The sequence below is a fragment of the Peromyscus maniculatus genome, chromosome 20, assembly GCF_049852395.1.
Source record: "Peromyscus maniculatus bairdii isolate BWxNUB_F1_BW_parent chromosome 20, HU_Pman_BW_mat_3.1, whole genome shotgun sequence".
Classification (NCBI taxonomy): domain Eukaryota; kingdom Metazoa; phylum Chordata; class Mammalia; order Rodentia; family Cricetidae; genus Peromyscus; species Peromyscus maniculatus.
The window spans coordinates 64,123,604-64,144,802 of NC_134871.1; the positions used below are offsets into that span (position 1 = coordinate 64,123,604).

A 21,199-nucleotide genomic window follows, 5' to 3' on the forward strand; every position below is an offset into this window, starting at 1 on the left:
CAGCTTCATCTGCAACCCAAAAGGGGAGTGAATAGAGGAGGTGGGGTCAGATAAGGCCTGGAATAAGTCAGAAAGGGAATTTATGTGCTCAAAATATATTCTTATAAGTGGTTAGGTGAAATGTTATGAGTCTATCATAAACGTGTTCAAACTACAGTCTTACAGGTGGTTAGGTAAACAAGTCTATAGGTCACTAAAATAAAACAGCCTCTGTTTTCCTATGCCGCCATACACTGGCAAGGAAGGGTAACCCTGTTCAGAGCTAGGAAGTCTGCCTCACAGCTACGCTGCACCTGGTATGCAAAAAGCCCTTTTGTTCTGAGTCAGTTGCTCTGGAATTCCATTAGGGCTGTGAGAGAAAGGAGGGTCTGAGCTTCATTTGCACATGAAACAAAGCTGCCTAGGATGCTAGAGAAGAATTTCAGGTAAATGCACTGTTAGGAGTTCTTGGAAGCATACAAGAAAATCATTGCAGGAACTGGCATATATATATATATAAAAGCTAAAATGTTACCAAGACTTCTTAAGCCATGGAAAAGTCCTTTCCAAAGAGGTAGATAGTAGCTGGAACACGTGCAGTTCAGGAGTTAAGCAAAGGGTCTTGCGTCTTATATAATCAGTGTGCACTGGTGACTATGTACTCGTGGTGTGGTCACGCAATCAGCGCATGCGTGGTGTAGCTCTGTAAGCCCACCTGTACATGTTCACCGGGAACCCTTAAAAAGCCAGACACAGACACCACCCTCTCTCTGTTCTGTTCTCTCTCTCCCCCACTGTCTTTCTCTCTCTGCATGTGCTCCTTCCCCAGGCCTGGTTCTCTTCCTCCTAATAAAGCTCTGATACTGATACTGGGTTGTGTTATGACCATGACCTTTCCATGCGGTAACCAGCGCTGGTAACCTGCACCACTTATTATTCTTTCAAAGAGGGTACCCAATCTCATTATAGAGAGTTGTGAGCCACCAGGTGGTTGCTGGGAATTGAACTCAGGACCTCTAGAAGAACAGCCAATGCTCTTAACCTCTGAACCATCTCTCCAGTCCCAATTTAGCCTGTTTCTATTCATCTACATTTTGCCTTGGGCCTTTTTACCTTTCTTTCATTCTGTATGTCCTACTCTCCTGCTTCCTCTGTGTCTGTTTGGTTGACCCCTGACATCTCCCTGGCATCTCTTTTCTTTCTTCCTCTGAGCCTAAATTCCTCCTCCTACTTATTCTCTCTGCCCACCAGCCCTGCCTATTCCTCTTCTGCCCAGCTACTGGCCATTCAGCTTTTTATTAGACCAATCAGGTGCCTTAGACAGGCAAGGTAAAACAGCAACACATCTTTGCATAGTTAAACAAATGTTCTGTAACAATTATCTTCTATTCCTGGGCATGGCAAAACACAGGCAGGTAACAGGGAGACAGAAATCATCCTCTGGAGGTGTCTGGCACCCAGATCTGACCAGATCTGTTTGATCTTCAGAGAGAAGTCTGCCATCGTGGCTGTATTAGTTAGGGTTTCCATTGCTGTGAAGAGACACAATGATCATGGCAACTCTTAAAAAGTAAAACATTTAATTGGGGTGAGTTACATTTTCTGAGGTTTAGTCTATCATCTTCCAGCAACATGGTGGCATATAGGCAGACATGGTGCTGGAAAAATAAGTGAGAGTCCTACATCTCAACTCAAAAGCAACAGGAAGTGGTCTGTCTCACTGGGTGTAGCTTGAGCATATTTTATTAACACAGTCTCGTTTTCACAGTGTGATCAAATATCCTGCAACATATAATGGCACGGGACATACATTACAATTCCAAAATACAGGGAAGGGAGTATAATGAGGAAATGACCAAAACAAGACCGATAACCAGCTGGGCAAACTCCAAACTCAGCATCATCCATGCCTATTGTCAAACCGCTGTTCAGATCTCCAGCTCCTTTCAGCTTTGTTGACTGGAACACACTTCTTCTTGGGCTGGTTCTACTCCCTGTTAGCAGCTGTCCTCGGCAGATATCCCATGACTCTGGCATCTCCAACATCTTCGGGTCTCCAAGGAGATCCAGGCATTCCACTGCTTTCCTAACCCAAACTCCCAAAGCCCAAATTTCTCCAAATAAAAACATAGTCAGGCCTATCACAGCAATATCCCAGTCCCTGGTACCACCTTCTGTCTCAGTTAGGGTTTCTATTGCTGTGAAGAGACACCATGATCATGGCAACTTTTTTTTTTAATTAATTAATTTATTTATAATGTATATAGCACATATGACCAGAAGAGGGCACCAGACCTTATTACAGATGGTTGTGAGCCACCATGTGGTTGCTGGGAATTGAACTCAGGACCTCTGGAAGAGCAGTCAGTGCTCTTAACCTCTAAGCCATTTCTCCAGCCCCAATCATGGCAACATTTATAAAGTAAAACATTGAGGTGGTGGCTTTCAGTTTCAGAGGTTTAGTCTATTAACATCATGGTGGGGAGCATGGTGGCTGGGAGTGTGGCAGCATGCAGGCAGACATGATGCTGGAGAATTCTATATCTTGATCCAAAGGCAACATGAATTTAATTATCTTACTGGGTGTGGCTTGAGCATATACAAGACCTCAAAGTCCACCTTCACAGTGATACACTGTCATACAAGACCACACCTACTCCAACAAAGCCATACCTCCTAATAGTGCCAATCCTTTTGGGGGCCCCATTTTCTTTCAAACCATCACACATATACTCTATCAAAATTAAAGAAAAATGAGATAAATAGTTAAAATACATCTGTAACGGGCAATGATGTTGAAGCAGCTAGAGTCAAGTCATACTCACTGCAGACTTTAAAGACCAGCATCAATCCTTCCAAAATTATTTCATGAAATAGCAAAGCATGGAGTGCTTCTAAAATCTTGTGATAGAGCCACTAATGCTCTGATATCAAAATCAGATAAAGGAACAACAACAAAAAGCTACAGCTGAGGTTGAATCTCCTTGACCAACATTATGCACCATCCTCTGGGTCAATGAGATGGCTCAGCTGAAAAAATGTGTTTACAACTGAGGCTAAGAGTCTAGGTTTGAACCCTGGGCCCCACATGGTGGAAAGAGAGAACCAACTCCCTCAGGTTGCCCTCTGACCTCCACACACATGCCAAGGCACATGTGCACACACACACACACACACACACACACACACACACACACACACACACACACACACTAAAAAATAACTGATAAGTAACTAAATAGGTACTCCCAAAAGGAAAACAGATGGCTAATAATTTTTTAAAACATATTCAATATTCTTAGTCATCGGTGAAATGCAAAGTAAAACTCCTTGAGATTCTGTCTCTTGCCAGTTAGGATGCTGGCAATGAAGCAGAGAAAAGGGGGCCCTCATTCGTTGCTGGTAGGAGAGTAAACTAGTGCAGTCACCATGGAAATCAATACGATGATGTCACCAGAAATAAAAATAGAGTGACCATGTGATCCAGGTTTGCCAATCCTGGGTGTATACCTAAATGGTTTAAAAATACTTGTATATTTGTGCTTATCATAGCTTCCTTCACAATAGCAAAGAAATGTAATGAGACTAGACGTCATCCACAGATAAATGGATCATGAAAACATGGCATTTGGTTCAGACATAAAGAAAAATGAAATCTGTAGGAGAATGGCCGAGTGGAAAGTATATTGAGATAGTTTTGGCTCAGAAAGATTCAACATTTTCTCTCCTAGGTGGGTCCTAGTTTCTAATTTTCCTATATTTTCGTTTATTTGGGAATGTGGAGAGAGCCCAGGAAGCTAGACAGGGGTCCATTCACAAGAGAACAAGGAATGTGGATTTCAGGTTGGGGAGGGGAGGGCAGTATGCTCTTGCAGAAGACCTGAGTTCGATTGCCAGCACCTATGTTGGCCAGCTCACAACAGCCTGTAGCTCTAGCTCCAAGGGACCTGACACTCTTCAGGCCTTGACAGGCACTGCCTCAAGTGGCTAAGTTGGTCACCAGTCTTTAGTGTTCACTCTTGGGAGGGAGGGGCCTAGTGAATCTGGTCAGTTTCAGGGACTTCCTGAAGTTATTTTGAGTTGTTGCCTTCTGTCTTAAGGAACTCTGCTGCGAGATGAAATGTTTCAGTCATGGAGGAGAATGCTATGCAAGCAATCAACCACTTTGATTGGAGTTGAGGCCAGCTGAACAGAAGGGGATTTATAGATGGCACTATAAATGCAGACAAAAGCCTGTGGCTGGGAGGGCCCTCCTGTGGAAGCTACCGATGTTACTTGTTTGATAGGCACAACGTGCCCATTAAATTGCTTTCCAAGCATCATGTTGATGTCCATGATTTATTGCTGCCGTCAGCCTTGGCCAGAGATGATTCCCTTTCAAGGGTCAGCAGTCACTACAGAGATCCACAACCCATCCAACTGACGAGAGTGACTGTCGAATGCACAGCCAACCATAGATGGCACACCTCTGGCACCCCTTCTCGGATCAGGGAACACAACACACAAGGAATGGAAGGAATGAGAGAGGGACACAGCTCTTGCACTTACTTTGTGTGCACTTAAAATAATCAGTGTGTGTGTGTGTGTGTGTGTGTGTGTGTGTGTGTGTGTGTGTGTGTGTGTGCAGGTGTGAGGATGCCATGGTGTGTGTGGAAGTCAGAGGGTATGTCAGGAATTGTTCTTGCCTTCAGCCTTATTGAGGCAAGCTCTCTTCAGTTGTTCCCCCTCCCCCTCCTTCTCCCTCTCATGCTGCACTGGCCCTTGAGCTTCTGGGTGATTCTCCTGTCTCTTTCTCCCACCTTGCCACAGGAGAGTCAGAATCATGGGTGCTACCCCATCTGCCTTTTTGAGTGGGTTCCGGCAATCGAACTCAGATGTCAGGCTTGTGTGGCTGGAGCGCCCTTGCCTGCTGAGCCATCTCCCCCCCACCCCACCCCCCCATTCCCCCACCCCCCACCCCCACCCCCCTAGCCCAGGAAGTCTCTTGAACTCACAGCAGCTGTACTTAACCTACAGAAGACCTGCCACAAGATCAGGCCTGTCCACATCGTCATGGAAGACACATGGACTCACAGGGTCCTACCTCTCCTGAGAACTTACAATCAGGGGCGACAAGGCCCCACCCTTCCTATCTACAAGCAAGTTAATGATTTCTAGGAGGGGAAGAAACATCTTTCGTGATGTAGCCACTGCTAAGTTGCCATTCAAGAGTGGGGTAATATTAGCTTGGGTCTTATGTGGCTTTGTTACAAAACACCCTTCCCTTTGCTTCCTGGCCACAGTGAGGTGAACAACTTGACTATGTGATAAAGGCTCCATCAAGCTTAGCAACAACCACAAAGCCTAGTGACCACGGACTGGACCCAACACTCTGAAACCCTGAGACAAAATACATCTTTTGTAGGGTAACAGGCCAGTGGAAAATTACCCTGTCCCTGGCCTGCCCCCAGCTCTGAGACTTGGAAATCCCCACCCTGTGACTCAGCCTTAAGGACCAAATAATGTTTCAGTTAACCTCCAAGCAATGCTTCTGGCTGCCTGTACTTTTCCACTAGCTCCCTGTGTGGTGAATGCTCCAAAGACCCTATAAAAGCTGCCCCGCCCCAAGCCCTCTGTGGTCTCTCTTTTTATTCAGAGGCAGTGGCCATTTGTTTCTTCTCCCCAATAAATCTCTTGTGTGAGGTTTGTTGCATGGTGGACTCTGTGGTATTCCTTGGCTCCCAACTGCCAGGGTGCCCTTGTGCCAGAAAAACCCTTATATCTTTCCCCACTTCATTTCCCTCAGATATTTCGTGACAGTAACACAACTCTGACACACTGCCTAGGCGCTATGAGGAAAAAATAAAGACAAGTAGCCAAAATGCACAAACTGGAGGCCAGGGGAGACTGAACATGAGGAGAATTGGGCAAGAAAAGGGGCATGCATCTAACAGGTTAGAGTGATCCAGGGTGAGGGTTCCTGAGTTCATCGTTTGTGGACAACTGGGAACGGCCATTGAGGCAGAAGGAACCTACGAAGAGAAATAGGAAGTCTTCAGCCACATCACGCAGAAGCTGGTGGCCAACAGCTGAGACTTACTTGTTGAGACCAAGCCATCATCAAAACCATTATATACCACCACATAGCTTTTTGATGAACTGAGAGCAGCCACAACATCACTTAAGGTGAAGTGTTCCCAACTGTCAGTCACATGTGGTGCTAATTAATTGTTAGCCCATTTGCTACAGGAGGACTCTGACTAGGAGTCTAGGACAGAAAATGAACCCACCACCCTTACACTGTATATGCAAAGGAAGTGAATACATACCCTCACAATGCATACTGTGGGCACAGTGCCTTAGTTCTCCAAATAACAAATTCTCTGCAGGCCTTTGTTTCATTCGGTGTGTGGGAATGCACACGGCAGTGCATACACACAGGTCGGAGGACCACTTGGAGTGAATTCTCTTCCCACATTGTGGGTCCTGGGGAGTCAGTATGGTTGGGATTTGTGGAAAGTGACTTTACTTGCTGAACCGTCTCACTGGCCTGTTTCTAAACCAGCTCTTTAAAATGTCTTTCTTTTTCAAAATTCCTACCAAAAACATCAGCCCTCCCCAGTGAAAAAGGATTCCGTACTGAAATGCAGACTAAGAATATACCAGCCATTTTCACATGAAGAGCACTGCTGGCCCCTTGGTCTTGAACTTCCCAGCCTCTAGAATTGGGAAATAAGCAGTTCTTTATAAACTGTACCACGCAGATTGGACACTTATTTCCCCGGGAGTCGAGGTTGGGGTTGAGACCAGGTCTATGCAGCTCATGCAGCTCTGGAACATGTTGGAAGTTTAGGTATGCACTACCCACTCAGTGCTCTATGTGGTGCTTTTATTATGGAGGGAACTACTGCTACATTCCTGTGGGGCAATTTTAATCTACATTAAGCACTGTTCTTGCCTAGGTTTCCACCTACTTAAAAATCTCCTTCAATTTAAGTAGGCTAATGAAAACATCATGCAAAATCACCAGGTATCAGATTTTGCAAAATTATCCAAACATTTAAAATGTATTATAAAACCAACATAGACAACTCAAAGAGAAAAAATTTTATTGATATAAAATGCACTTATAAAATGTCCACAGAAGACATGTGATTTTTTTCACTGCTATATAAATTTATTGGGAATGTTATTCACATCTATTGTCACCTAAAACATACTGTAAACAATGAGTTATACCCTAAAACAAATGCGTAACTGATTCTCGCAAACGTTGGTTTAATCATTAGTAAGGTTACAAGATCACATCTATGTTCTGGAATGTGCATTTACTTTGATGTAGTGTCATAGAATTCAGAGCATAACTGCACAGGGATACTTTCCAACAGTCACCACTGGTTCCGGATCTTCATGACCAAGAGTATTCCCTCTGCTTAAAACTGGAAGCTTTTGGCGGTGGTCTGCAACGTGTCTCTAGGACTCTCACCACAGCAATCTGTGCGCGGGTGTGACTACGTGTGTACACGTAAAACTACACGTTTACCTCTAGTAAACCAGTGCAACATTACTGCCAACTGTTCTGCATATTTAAATAGTGAAGTCTAAGTATTTGTAAACAAACAACACACAAATACCCAAATCTATCCTTAAAAAATTCCATCAGCCCATAACTCCTCTCACATGGTTTATGTGAATACAACTGAATTTTTGAAAGGCGTGTGTATTGCCTTCGGTAATAAGGCTTTGCAATGGGTGCTTCATAGTTCATACCATGAAATGTGCATTACTGACATTTATCTTATGCAGCATGAAGTTCAGGTCAACGACTTCCAAATCCTGAATACCATAGCCCATTTCAAAACTCCTCTAAGTTATGGCTCTGCAGCAGGTTTAGCAGATTAAATATGAAGTGTTCTAACTCCCTCTATTTCAAGTATCAAAGAACTCCGAGGCTCAAAATTTCTAGGTTGTAACCGAAAATACAAAGCTTCAGGAAACACATGTTTTGAGAAAAGTTATTAACTGAAACAAGATTCTTAAGCTAAATATTATCTGTGTTAACCTGCTAAGCAATAGGAATTGATTATTTTAGATCTGAATACTTGCTCCCAAGTGATAAGACAATTTGCTTTAAGATTTAAAACTTCTAACGGGTTTCACTTTAGTTTTGTTTCCTTTTGCATGATACTTGAACTCTGATCTGGCTTCACAGTACTTACGATGAAGGAGTCATTTTGGAAACAGACATTTGGAAAGCTCTGCTCTTCGAAGACCTTACAAGACTGTGTAGTCTTCCAGGACCATCAGAAACCTTTAAATCTGGTACCTTCAAAGCTTCAGAATGAGCTGGTTTTCTGAAATTGTAATGCTATAAAAAGAAAAGGTCAAAGTGACGTACTGCTGCAGACGGTCCCTGCAGACAGTCCCAGTCTGAGCCCAGCTCTCAAGAGCAAGCAGCTTCCACCTGTCCCAGACTCCCGATCATACTCATCAAGAAGTGAGCATCAGGGGAACTCAGACCTCACTACAGAGTACGAAAAAGCAAGTCCTCGAGCCTCTGGAACTGGCTCACCTATGTAAAATATTGAAGGTTATGTGGAAGTGTGGAATCAACACGCGATGAAAACAGTGTGACAAAACCAAACATCACTATGTTGAAATCTTGTCTAGCTTTAACTAAAAAATAGAAATCATGAGTCTTCTATAGCATTAATTTAAAAAATACATAGAAGTGAAAAGTGCTATTTTTCAAAAAGTACAATTTTCCTCCCACCTATATCAACATGGAATGATTTCAGTTCTCCTCGTACTAAAAGCTGGAATTTTACAAAACTATATTGCAACATTTAATCAAATAATTTTAATCAGTAGTGGCTTCTGCTTCCGCTGGACCTCTAATCAGTCTTCGAATCCCTCTCTTTCCTGCAGGACCTTTTGGTTTCGCAAAACTCTGCTTATGCGCATGCTGCTTGGGGTGTACTTCGTCATAGAGGAAATCTGCAGTCAGCTCATCCCCATTGTCTATCTCGATCTGCAAAGGAGGAAATCAACAGTGAGAAACCATGTAAGACAGTGAACATCCAAAACCAACCACAAGCAGAAGCCGGCTCCCAGGTCTGGACGCCCACACGAGTGTACTGCACGCCTTCCACACGAGAGAACGCAAAGATGGCCTGTAAAGTTCCCCTTCCGCCCTTCTGAGGGAGACGCTACAGCAGTCATTTAGACACAGGCAGTCAGTCCCCCTCCAGTCTGCCGCCTCTCACTGACCCACTTCAAGTCACATTTACAAGCAGAAGTGAGTGCCACGTCCTCCAGCTGCTCTGCTTTCTATACTCAAACACTGCACTGGCTCCTTCATTCTTGGGACACTTGGAATCGCTCTACTGAACAGGTGTGGGCCAATGATGGCCTACAGACCAAATCTCCAAACCAATTAAGCACACGTCACACTTCAAGAAAAACAACAAAACCGTGCAGGAGACCCATGGGACCTGGCAAAGCCTAAGGTATTACTGTCCGATCTTCTGCAGTATAAGCTGACCCTTTCTGAAAGGTCCTAGCACAGCGAGTGACCCACAGAATCTAGAGTTGCTCGAGGCTCAGCACCCCAACACCAGCAGTTTGTAAGTCTTTCCCTATGCCCCACCTGTAATTAAGAACATATATGGAGATCTGGTAGCGGCACCCCACTTTGTAAACTGACAGAAATGCTCTGTCTATGTTGTACTCCTAATGCTACAAATGGCCAATGAGCATTTGCAATTATCAGTGTTAGATTAAGAAACTGAATTTTACATTTTACTCAAGTGTACACTGAAATAGACAAAAATGACCTGCAGCTACCACCATACTAGATAGTACAGATCTACAAAGATGGGGATCATGGCAGATCACCCCCAGGCACTCAGCAGGTTCTAAGGATTTAGGGTGAAAACAATAAAATGAAATATTTTATTTCTAAACTACAGCGCCCGGAAATGCACCCCATTGTACTACATGGAAATGACAGAAAGAATCTAGCAAAACTTTAACATTCTTAAATAGTAAAGTCTACCTTTCTGATCACATTCATCTGTAATTGTCTTTCTACAATTTCTAGCAGAGGGCTCTTGCAGCTAGAATACAGCATCCGCTCTCTTATGCTGCACGTGTATCCAGGCATCGAATAAATAAAAACTGTAAGGTAAAAATAACAATTAGAAATATCAACTAAAGCAAATCTATGAGCCGCCTAAAATTTCAACTAAGCCCCCAGCAGGAAACACCTAAGAACGTGGTGCTGAAACATACTAAGCAAACTGAAGGTCCCATGGTGAGGACAATGTGTCACGTACCTATGGACTCTAAGTAGTCCCCTTCATGAGAATGCTTATACAGAAAGAAATGGTAACGTGCCGAATCCTTGGGAATCCTCTTTGGCAAATCTTTAAGTTCTGTATTTGTTGTGTTGGCCAAAATTATTGTTTCATTTTTTATATCTATTTCCTACCAAAAAGAAACAACATTTATTAAACAGGTAAAACAGAAGTTAACTTAAAAGACAAGGATGATGCACAGTTGTGGATTATCTGACTTTTTCATACATTTCCAGTACTTGGTGATTTAAAAAAAACAAAACAGTGAGACCCTGCCTCAAAAGAAAAAAAAATTAATAAAAAGCCAAGAAGGAAAAGACATAAAGTTAGGGCTGGAGAGATGGCTCAGCGGTTAAGAGCACTGGCTGCTCATCCAGAGGACCCAGGTTCAATTCCCAGCACCCACATGGCAGCTTACAACTGTCTGTAACTCCAGTTCTGGGGAATCTGACACCCTCACACATACATGTAGGCAGAAACACCAATGCACATAAAATACATAAGCTAATTTAAAAAAAGGAACCACACAGGCCAAAGCTACTGAGGAGGATGGTGACTTCGTACCACAGCTACCAAGGAGGGCGGCCGCTTCGTGGCTAGCGCATGCCTCTTACCAACTGCACGTAGTTGAGCTGCTTGTTGCTCAATTTCTCCAAAGCCTGGAAAGCGTCTCGAGAAATAGGGAACGCCACTCCTTGTAGTGTCTGATGCTTTGTGTCCACGCCCACGTCAGTCTGTACCTGAGACACAGATATAATTGGCAGGTAAAGCTTTAGTGCTGAGCAGGGTCTGAGGGCAAAAAGCAGAAAACTCCACTTAAAAAAATAAGTCTCACTTACCCTTCCCCAATCTACAATTCAAATTCTTAAAACATTTGAAACTTAGAAGGCAAATCATCCTCACACTGATTTACAGTCCTGCTAGCATACTGTGGGCATGCAGAGCGCATGACACACGGGTATGAACTACTGGAGGGAGCCTGGACTGAGCAGGGGTATGGCTTTGGAGGTTTCCTTAGCTCAGCTTGGCACAGGTTCAAGTAAGTACAGTAACTCTCCCAAAGGGCCATCAGGTTACCTCCTGAAGTGCAGACTGTTCTTGCTAGAAGTTGTGAATAGTAAAGTGTGCACAGTACACACAGAACTTTGCTCTACTGGACATAAAATACGACACAAACGCCATGCACTGAACTGAAATGATGACACAGGATCCAGACAGACACACTCACTAAGCTACAACTGCACACCTTCCAGATGTAGGACTTTCTTTACTAACAGTGTGTATGTGGCTGGCAGGAGGATACTTGAAAAAAGCTCTTCAATGCACATGTTTACAACTGTTCTACTTCATAAATGACAGCTAGTATAGGGTCTCATTTGCAAGATCGCAACAGAAAGTCAAATACAAACTTGACTGAAGAAAAAGATGAATGGAGTCTACAGCATGATACTGGAGGATGAAAACATGACAGAACATATGCAAGTGCATACCCCAATATGATCCTCTGGGTTCTGATTGCAAGGAATAAAACAAACTATCAAACTTGTACAAAACAAAAAACAGTCACATACAAAGCCCTACTCAAATAACTTCAGTTTAAAATATATGCTAGCTCCTTGCCATCAACTTCCTATCAAAGGTACTAGCCATTTCCAGACTAGTCCAGCCTGGTATGAAGAACAGTGAACAGTGGTTTGGGACACCTGTTCTTCTCTGTATAAAGTTTCAGTAACTAAGATGGCTGCAGACAAATATTAAAATTATGGCTCCAAGTTTACTGGCTTCAATATGCTTAACAAATACTCCATCATCCATGTATGTCTCCACGTTCACAGAAGTTAAAGCCCATTTAGAGACCTTACGCATTCTCAAGCATTTTCATTGTATTTTCTTTAGCAAACACTATTCTCTAAAGTAATGTATTTTTAAAGAATTTTCTTTATGCAGTTGTATTAGATACAAAACTCTCTGCAAACAATGGGTAACACACTTTTCTCTTTAAAAGTACTCATAGCAGGAGGGCGGTGGTGGGCACACCTTTAATCCCAGCACTCGTGAGGCAGAGCCAGGAGGATCACTTTGAGTCCGAGGCCAGCCTGGTCTACAGAGAGAGATCCAGGACAGGCACCAAAATAACACAGAGAAACCCTGTCTCGAAAAAAACAAAACAAAGTACTCATAGCACAGAGCTTCTAGTAGAAAATTTGTTTTAACATGTACCTTTTGGGGACAGCCCTTTATGAACTGCAATTAGTTTAATATGAATGTTTTACTAATTTTTTTTTTTTCTGAAAATACATTAAGCACACAGATCTTTTTCTAAACCAAACAGAATAAACCTAACCAACCCATCTGATTTCCAGTTAACCTCCGCGTCGATTCATTCAACGCACTTGAAACCTTGGAAGCATTAAAAGTGTAACTTACCTCATTAATTTTAATCTGTCGTAACTCTTCCTCTGCTGCAGTCAGTGGGGCGGGGGAAGCCTGGGAGAGCAAATACTTTTTATATCCATGTAACGACACATCTTCCTGTAAGCAAAGCAATGGGTAAGTATTTTCCAGAAATACAACCCAAGTGAGGCTACATTAGGAAAAAGAAAATTATTAATTGAAAAAATTAGAGTGATAAAAAGCAGCTGTAATTTTACTCTTATTACTTTAATCCTCTATTTTGAAAGTTTCAAAACTTTTAACAACTGTCTCCTTTTCCTCAAGTTTATAATCATTAAATCTTTTGTCTGAGTTTGATCAGCCAAATAATGAACTGATCAAGCCTGAAACCTACGAGACATCTGTAATTTACCAGCTGCAGAAAACTGGCCTACAGCTACCAATTTCTTTATTAAAATCACTTATATAGTATTTACAGAAGCACTCATATAAGAAAAAAGTACTTCAAAGAGATGTGCTTATCAGCATTTTGCTCTTGGAAGGCTGAAACTGAGGGAGCTAGGATGGTTTGATGGCTGAGAGCAAGCAAGCTGAGAAGCCAGCCCAGCTCATTGTTAAAGTGGGGGCGGAGGCGGGGGCGGGGAGAGACACATGCCTCCTCTATTGGCGAAAGCATATCATTTTCTGAAACAGAAGCATAAACCAGCTGTTCAAAGTCTATTCCAAACACCTTAATTTGTGAATATAGTCATAAATGCATCAATTTACCATACATCTTAGAGGATAATGATACTTCAATAGTGTTTATTCTCAATATCAATAGATACAAGTGAATTCATCATCATGAACTTGCATATCATGAGAAATAACATTACTCTTCTTATGCTTGAGACAGGGTCTCAAAATGTAGCCCTGGCTGTCCTGGACTCATTACATAGACCAGGTTGGTATCCAACTCAAAGGGTTCTGCCTCCCAAGTACTAGGATTAATGGTTTTTGCCACAATGCCTGGCTTCACAGGTTTTGTTTCCTGTTCTGTTTTTTTTTTCTGTCTTTTGAAACATATAAAAAGCACACAAACATAAGTTCTGCACCTTTACTGTTCCAAATACTTCATCTTTAATATGGCCACCTCCAAATTCTTTTTTCAGGGTTGCTCTTGTGGCTGCATACAACATTTTTTGACGAACCTATACAATTGTGAAAGTTTTACATGTTAACAGTATTACCATTATAAAAGAAAGCAATGATATAATAAAACCTTCAAGTACTTAAATAAATATGGCTGATACTCACTGACACTAACAACTATAGCCATTAGTGACCATTAAGGTAGATTTTAAATCATGTAGGACACGTTTTTAAAGTAGAAAATAAACCCCTAACTTTATCCTAAAAAATTACTAAAAATACTATTTCAAAATATTAGGAGAGAAATCAATATAAAATAACCTTTACAGTGGTTATTTTACTCAGAGCTAAAGCAGACATTACTAATTAAGAATCAAATATTCATGCATTCCTAATGGCAAATGCCAGCAGATGAGGAACAGTGGGATGAAAAGACACACGTTTTATTATTAAACAGCTTTAGTAGCTTTCATAAATATCAATTAACAGAAACAATCTCATAATTCTAAATGGTGAAATCCGCTATTTCTTCCAGAATTAAAACTGGGTAATCATTTGAGAATATCTAGATAGCATTAAAAAAAAATAGCTTTTTCTAAGAAATCTGAGAGTCTTTAAAATCTTGGGCAGTATCTAAAACCTAATTCCATCTTTTACTTTATTTAGTCTACTATCAACTCTCCTTGGTTGTTTTGTGACAGGATTATGCCCCTATGGGAAATGATTGCTCCTTCTTACCCTTCTTTTAGCCTGAAAATATTTTAGAAAAAAAAATTCTTCCCAGCATTTAATGTTAAAAAAACAAAAAAAACCAAACCAAAACAAAACAAAAAAAAACTACAAAAAATTACTCACATGAGAATGATCTGGAGACCATGCAATGAATATCCATTCATATCCCTGGGCATTCTGAGAGTCTAACCTGAATAATACATAGCACGGTTGCTTGTCCTCCAGCAGTGGCAACACAAAGGAATCGTAATCCCGTTCCCAGGAATCAGAAGGCTGACTACATGACCCGATCACAAGCTGCTCTAGGAAATGAAAATTTCAAACAGATAAATGGTTTGCACTATCAAGTAAGGATAGGATGAAGACAAGAAAAACGAGTTATTTCTCAATTACTGCTTTTCCATAAAAATTGAAAAGGTGGAGCTATACAAAATAATTATGATCTGAGGCATTACTGAGAAGGAATAATATAAAGGTCTTAGAAAAAGCATGGTTAAAATATTTTATATAAATAAGGAACAAACAAAAATGGTAACAGCTGAGTTAAATGTTCAAATAAAGGGCAATTAGATATTTGTTAAAATGTTTATGCTGAAAATTTTATGTAAATTATATATATATAAAACTTCATTTACTCAAAACTGTAATTCTTGAAATTGATAATTGTAAAGAATTATGAAACAAGCGTTAGCTCCTACTTCACAGCAACACTGCTGATTTAACATGTTGCCTAAGAGCATAAACGAGAACTGGGAGTTGTCATTTTTCAAGTGCTATCTTGCAGAATTCAGTAAGATTCTGAAGGGAGTCTTCCAGAGAATCACTTGTGCACACAGACAGGGTCTACTACACCACCACACAGCAACAGGGCACATGGACAGGGTCTACTACACCACCACACAGCAACAGGGCACATGGACAGGGTCTACTACACCACCACACAGCAACAGGGCACATGGACAGGGTCTACTACATCACCACACAGCAACAGGGCACATGGACAGGGTCTACTACATCACCACACAGCAACAGGGCACATGGACAGGGTCTTCTATATCACCACACAGCAACAGGGCACATGGACAGGGTCTACTACACCACCACACAGCAACAAGGCGAGCCAGTGACAGCCGCCATCTTCCCTCAGAGAATGTGCAAACAGGTAGTACAGGCAAGTGAAAAAACTCGATTCGTGTTTTAAAAGAGTTCATAGACGATCAAAACAAATCACACATACAAAAAAAAAAAAACCCAGAAATGAAGAACAAGAATAAAACAATATGCAGTTTATGTGAACTTAAAAACTCAAAACAGAATTATGTCTATGTAGGCATTTAGGGAAAGGGAACTGATCATATGTAAAAAACTTTCAAAGTGTAGCTGCCCTGGGGGGAAAAAAGAGAAGTCTAGCAGTCAAAAGACATTTTACATCAGAAAAACAGTAACATTTAAAAAGTTAAATTTGGTTCTGAGCAAACTATAAAAAACTAAGTCCTTGATTGAAGAGGTAGGTATTTATTTTTTTATTCTCTGAAATTTCCTAATTTAACATTTTTCTCAAGACTAAAAAAAAAAAAACCTGGAAAATATTTAGGAATAGAAATTTTCCTTCTGAAGAAGTGTTTATTAGATACATTTTATCTTCCTATTTTGTTTACTAACTAGTCACTTAGGAGGTAAGAACATTCACAATTTTAGCTATTTTGAAGTAGACATTTGTTCCTATTAAATATTGTAAGATTTTCTAAGCTATTTTTGCATTTTAATAAGCAGAAAAATGAAAAAAAACAAAGTTGATTTATTTCCAGTTCATGAAAAAACAAGTTATTTTTTGAAAACAAAAGGTTCTAGGGTATCTGAGGAGGCCAAGGGGATGCTTTCCGCACATTCATTTTGACATGAAGTTTTTACGGGTGACTTCAAATTCATCTAGTTCTGATGTGGTCACTCAGCCAGTTTTCCCAATCACACAGTTACTGTTAAGGAGTCCATTTATAATTTGCCATGTTCTTAGAATGTTTCCAAACAAGAAATGGTAATATTCCTCTCTCTGTTCTAGGGTCCAATCAGACAAAAAACAAAAGCATTGAAATGTTTCTACTTCAAAACACACTCTACTGAATTAACTCACAAATACTTAGTTTTGTTTGTTTTAAATAGTAGCCTGGTTACTGATTTCCATTCTAGAAGAGGAAGCACTAACATTAGACGGGATTCTAGTGGAGAAAGATACACAAAAGATGAAGCTATCATACCAGAAACTATCTGGGGTTTCCCCCACAGCTACAAAATTTAAAAGGAAAATAAAGCTGAAAGGCAAAAGTTGACCTTGTTTCATGCTGATTAATAGTTCAAATTACTAATAACACTTGGAAACCTGAAACTGTAACATCGAATACTCAAAGGACACACAGTATCTTAAAATGTTAACTAACCATTTTCAATAGATATTTTCAGAAGTCTGTACTTCCCGTCTCTGGCTCTGGCAAAGATCTCTTTAACATCTTCACTTGCTGGGGAAAAGAATAAAGAAAGATAAATCCATTTTTAGCCTAGAAGTACTTTATTTTGCTCTTTACACAAAGCATAAAGAAAAATGTAGAGAATATAGCACTTTCTTATTGTTATTATAAAACAGAAGCACAAAACATGGGCATTGACTATTATTAAAAAAATAAATACTCAATTTTAAAAGTACATAAACTCAACATTTTAGCTACAGAATTCCATAGCAGAAGTAACACTGAGGTGAATACTTTTAGTCAAACTCAGTAACGGACGAATTACTTCATGTCTGAAAACGTTGCAAGTTGCTTCTATAGTCCAATTTTAAGTTTGTGATAGCGTCTTCATTTCCTGTATCTGTCCATCAAAAACAACAGGATCAAGTCTCGTATTCTGATTAAAGAAAAAGCTTGTAAAAGGCACTAGATCTTACACTGTTGATATCTTTCTTGTATCTCTCAAAAAGCTATCGTTGTCACTGAGCAAATAAACATTTAATAACCAATGCCTTGTGTACTCATTACAGCTTCCATTTTCATTCTTGGGTTGGTTTCCAGCAAGAGTACTATTTAAGTCTTGCTATAAAAGGCTCAAACATCAAACTTAATCATTAATTTTGACGCATTTAAATGCCAAAATTAACACGGAAAGACAAATGTTTTTAGAAATGGGACTATTTTTTTGCCTGGGTGTGTATGAAAGAAAAGAGGAGGTGTCAAAACCCCTTAAACACAAAACAAGTTATTAACTGGTCACCTGGGAGAAACACTCTGTTGACTATTACAGGAAGTGTTCTAGTTTATGTCAGAACTCGTTAAATAACTCCAGGATATATTATTTGATTCTAAGGAGGTGAGTACTTTCAAGCTGCCTATTTTCAAACCAGGAAATAATGGAGGGTTAAGATACACAAGTATCTCCACGGGGTGATCAGGTGCAGCCACAGAGACCAGGTTTTCCATGCTGCCCGGGGGAACATCCAAAGATGGAAAAACACTTCCTCCTCAGGATTTCTCCGGGAGGAAAGCACGCTCCGGTTCTGAGATAAAAATCCGGGGAGTTTGGGAGGCAGCCTAGAGCTGCGGGATTTGTTTGTTTTTCAAATGATCTGAGTGCTGGCACAATCTCCTTGCGGGGAGGGGTACCGAGGAGAGGCGCTCGGCTTGGCCGGCCTGGGGTCTTCCTGCTCGGGGAGCCGGGGTCAGGAGGCGGCGGGTCGGCCCCCGTACCCCACTGAGCTCTCCTGCAGGCACTGCCTCCTGTGAACGTGGCGGCGGCCGGGTAGGGCCGCCGAGGGACACGATCCGGGCCGTCGCACCCAGAGCGGCTCTAACGCCGCCGGCGCCTCCAGCGCTCGGGCCCGCCGCCTCCCGGGAGCCCCTGCCCCCGTGGCGCCGTTACCTTGGATGCCGGTCTGGTGGGACATGGCGGCGGCCGCAGGTTCCCGGCTCCGGCGCAGGGTGCGGCAGCGGCACCGGCCGGCGGATCCAGGAAGTAGCGGCTCCGCCTGCGCGTCATCTGCCCGCGACTCTCCGCCCCGCCCCCAGCGCCCGCCGCCTTCGCCTGCGGGACGTAGGCCCCGCCCCTATCCCCGCCCCCCGTCCTTTCACTGGCTACTCTCGCAAATTCCGCCCCGCCGGGCTTTGGCCACGCCTTTCCCGTCGCTGGCCCCACCCCCTCTCCCCACCCTATGGAGACGTGTTGGGTGCCTACACGTGTCTGCACAGCGACCCCGCCAAAAATTCTTAGAGGGGAAATGACCATTTCCCCAAACATACGTTTTCTGCGTAAAAGACATGCTCTTTGTTGTAAAGGAAAGGCCGCTTGAAGGCGACAGAGAAAACAGCTAAGCATTTGCATACCATAAGCAAGATGGGGTTCAAGACCACACCTGGGACCATTTTAAAATATGAGACTGTAGAGTCCTCCACCATTTACCCTGTTATTTGACTTTTAAGCTCTTCACTCTTCAATTGATCACTCACACAAAATCGTGGTTCTCACCTCTAGGAGAAGAAAAAATAGTTTCTTCTGAAACCAAATATGTGGTAATGGGTGGAGGGGCACAAATTCATTTCACCCCACCCTCCACCCCTCAGTATTATGTTCCAACCTGATAACACTTTTATGGATTTTTTTTTTTTTGTAGTAGCAGAACAAAAGAAAATCACAAATCATGGCATCTTTAAAATATATATTTGGTGGGGACATGGGGTTATACCAAAGTGGAGAAGTCTCTGCTACTGGTTCAGATGTCACCTGATGACATTCGTAACCTTTAAGTGGTAGAAGCTAAGTGGTCTGTACATGCCAAAAAATGGTTCTAAAGATGGATGTTAAGTAAGACACAGGAGTGGGCAGTGAATAGGATGGTCCAACATAATTTGGTTTGGGAGGGACCTACAACGCAGTCCTACACAATCAGGTAGTTCTCGTCAGGCAGGAAAACTTTTTGAGTCTTTAGCAGGTATGGGGTGCTTTTCTTCCTGGGAATTTCAATTCACAGCACTTTAAGAGATTCTTTGTCCTTTCTCCGGGTCCCCAAAGAACTGAGGATACAGCCACGGAACCACTGAGCTGACCTCTGTGGTCAGCTCTACCACTGAAAGTCATTAATAGAGCTTTGCTTTAGGTTGGCCCTTTATTGTCTCAAATCAAATGTGTATTCCTCGTTACCTGGAATAGAGTAGTTAAAATTCTTTCTCACTTCAGACTTTTATTAGCATCATTTCCCCCATGAAAATTAATTCTATTGTTTATTTTATGGTTTTTTTTTGTTTTTGTTTTTTACTGTTCTTAAGTAGAAAGGTAGGTCTTGATTTTAGAGCTTTGAACTAATAAATACACAAAATTACAATATGATTAAATGCTCTTCAGGCAAACAATATAATAACATCAACAGAATCCCTCTTTGAATATAATGCATTTTCAATAAGCCACTAAATAGGCCAGCAAGACCACAGAAAACAAGACTGTTATATTCTGGGACTTGTAATTTAAACTCTTTACCAGATCCTCATACTCACAGATTAGCCACATACAATCTGAGTTTTGGGGATTTCTTTGGGACGTGTTTCATTCCAACAAGTACTTCCTGGCATAATGGTTCATCCTGCTTTACCAGTTTTAACTGTACTGTTGCACAAAGGGAAAATTGTTTACTTGCAGGTTTTTAGCTGATTCATGTCCTGTTGATTACAGAAGCTGACACTGTTAAAAAATACTGATGAGATTAAAAAAATTATCTTTCCCACATCCATGCTTAGAAAGGACCATTGTGTGTTTAGTTTGAGAAGAAAGTCAAATTAAGTTTGGACCCTTCCTGTCATCCCCCAGGAAGCCCTTGTTTTTACTCTCTGCAAACATATTATTATGTAAAGTCTGCAAGGGCCTTAGGTCTCAACAGAGTTCTGATACCTCTGCCTCCTCATATGTTATTGTTGTTATCATCATTACTATTTTATTGAGACAGGGTTTCTCAATGTAGTTCTAGCTGTCCTGTAACTCACTCTGTAGACCAGGCTCACCTCAGATTCACAGAGATCCACCTGCCTCTGTCTCTGTACTGAGATTAAAGGCATCCTCCACAACAAGAGGTCTCCTAAGATATTTTTAATCCTGAGGAGGGGCAATTGTTATATCTCTCTTTCTCGAGCCTCTTAGGCTTTTTAGCTTTCTATTTATCTTTCCCATTCTAGAAAAAAAGAATCAATTCATTTTAATTAAAACAAAATCTTAACATAAAACTTCCACTTTACTAAAAGTGTCTTTATTTTTACATCTTTTGAACACTTGCTTCTCTGACTAGGTGGTGGCCTATTACTTTATATGTGTTTTTAACATCATAAGACATAGTAACATTAATAAGTACATTTACCAAATTATTTGGAGGCTCACTGTTGAGTCCAGTGACATCATGCTGGATCGAGAACATTTGTCCTTCTTATAACCTGTAGAAACATGTCCAGATGAGACTTATCTCCAGCAGGATTGTGGTGGGAATGAGGACTGATAAATGGCAATTAAAGGACCCCCTCCCCTTCCTCAGAGTGTTGTCTTAGAGGAAACAGCCGATTTTGAAGGGTCACCCTCTGAGGTCTTTAAATTTTATAAGATCCTAG

At 41.5% G+C, this 21,199-nt stretch overlaps 1 protein-coding gene across 1 annotated transcript; it reads right to left on the reverse strand.

The window, feature by feature from the left end:
* Positions 1–7,050: 7,050 nt before the first annotated feature.
* Positions 7,051–18,637, reverse strand: Twf1 (twinfilin actin binding protein 1). Its single transcript, XM_006974324.4, has 9 exons — positions 18,480–18,637; positions 17,009–17,086; positions 14,697–14,875; positions 13,805–13,900; positions 12,744–12,848; positions 10,931–11,056; positions 10,296–10,446; positions 10,016–10,137; positions 7,051–8,989 (listed from the first exon to the last, which is right to left on the reverse strand). The coding sequence occupies exons 1-9, from the start codon at positions 18,502–18,504 to the stop codon at positions 8,819–8,821; spliced, it is 1,053 nt and encodes a 350-aa protein (XP_006974386.1). The 5' UTR covers positions 18,505–18,637; the 3' UTR covers positions 7,051–8,818.
* Positions 18,638–21,199: the final 2,562 nt, after the last annotated feature.

Bases quoted from the DNA above. Each gene is read 5' to 3' on its own strand.
- Twf1 (XM_006974324.4), bottom strand. From the start codon at position 18,504: ATGTCCCACCAGACCGGCATCCAAG. The intron at 12,849-13,804 runs GTGCAGAACTTA...CTTTGCTTACAG, and splicing joins AAGTATTTGGAACAGTAAAG to GAAGATGTGTCGTTACATGG. The intron at 10,447-10,930 runs GTAAGAGGCATG...TCTTTTTGGTAG, and splicing joins AGCTCAACTACGTGCAGTTG to GAAATAGATATAAAAAATGA.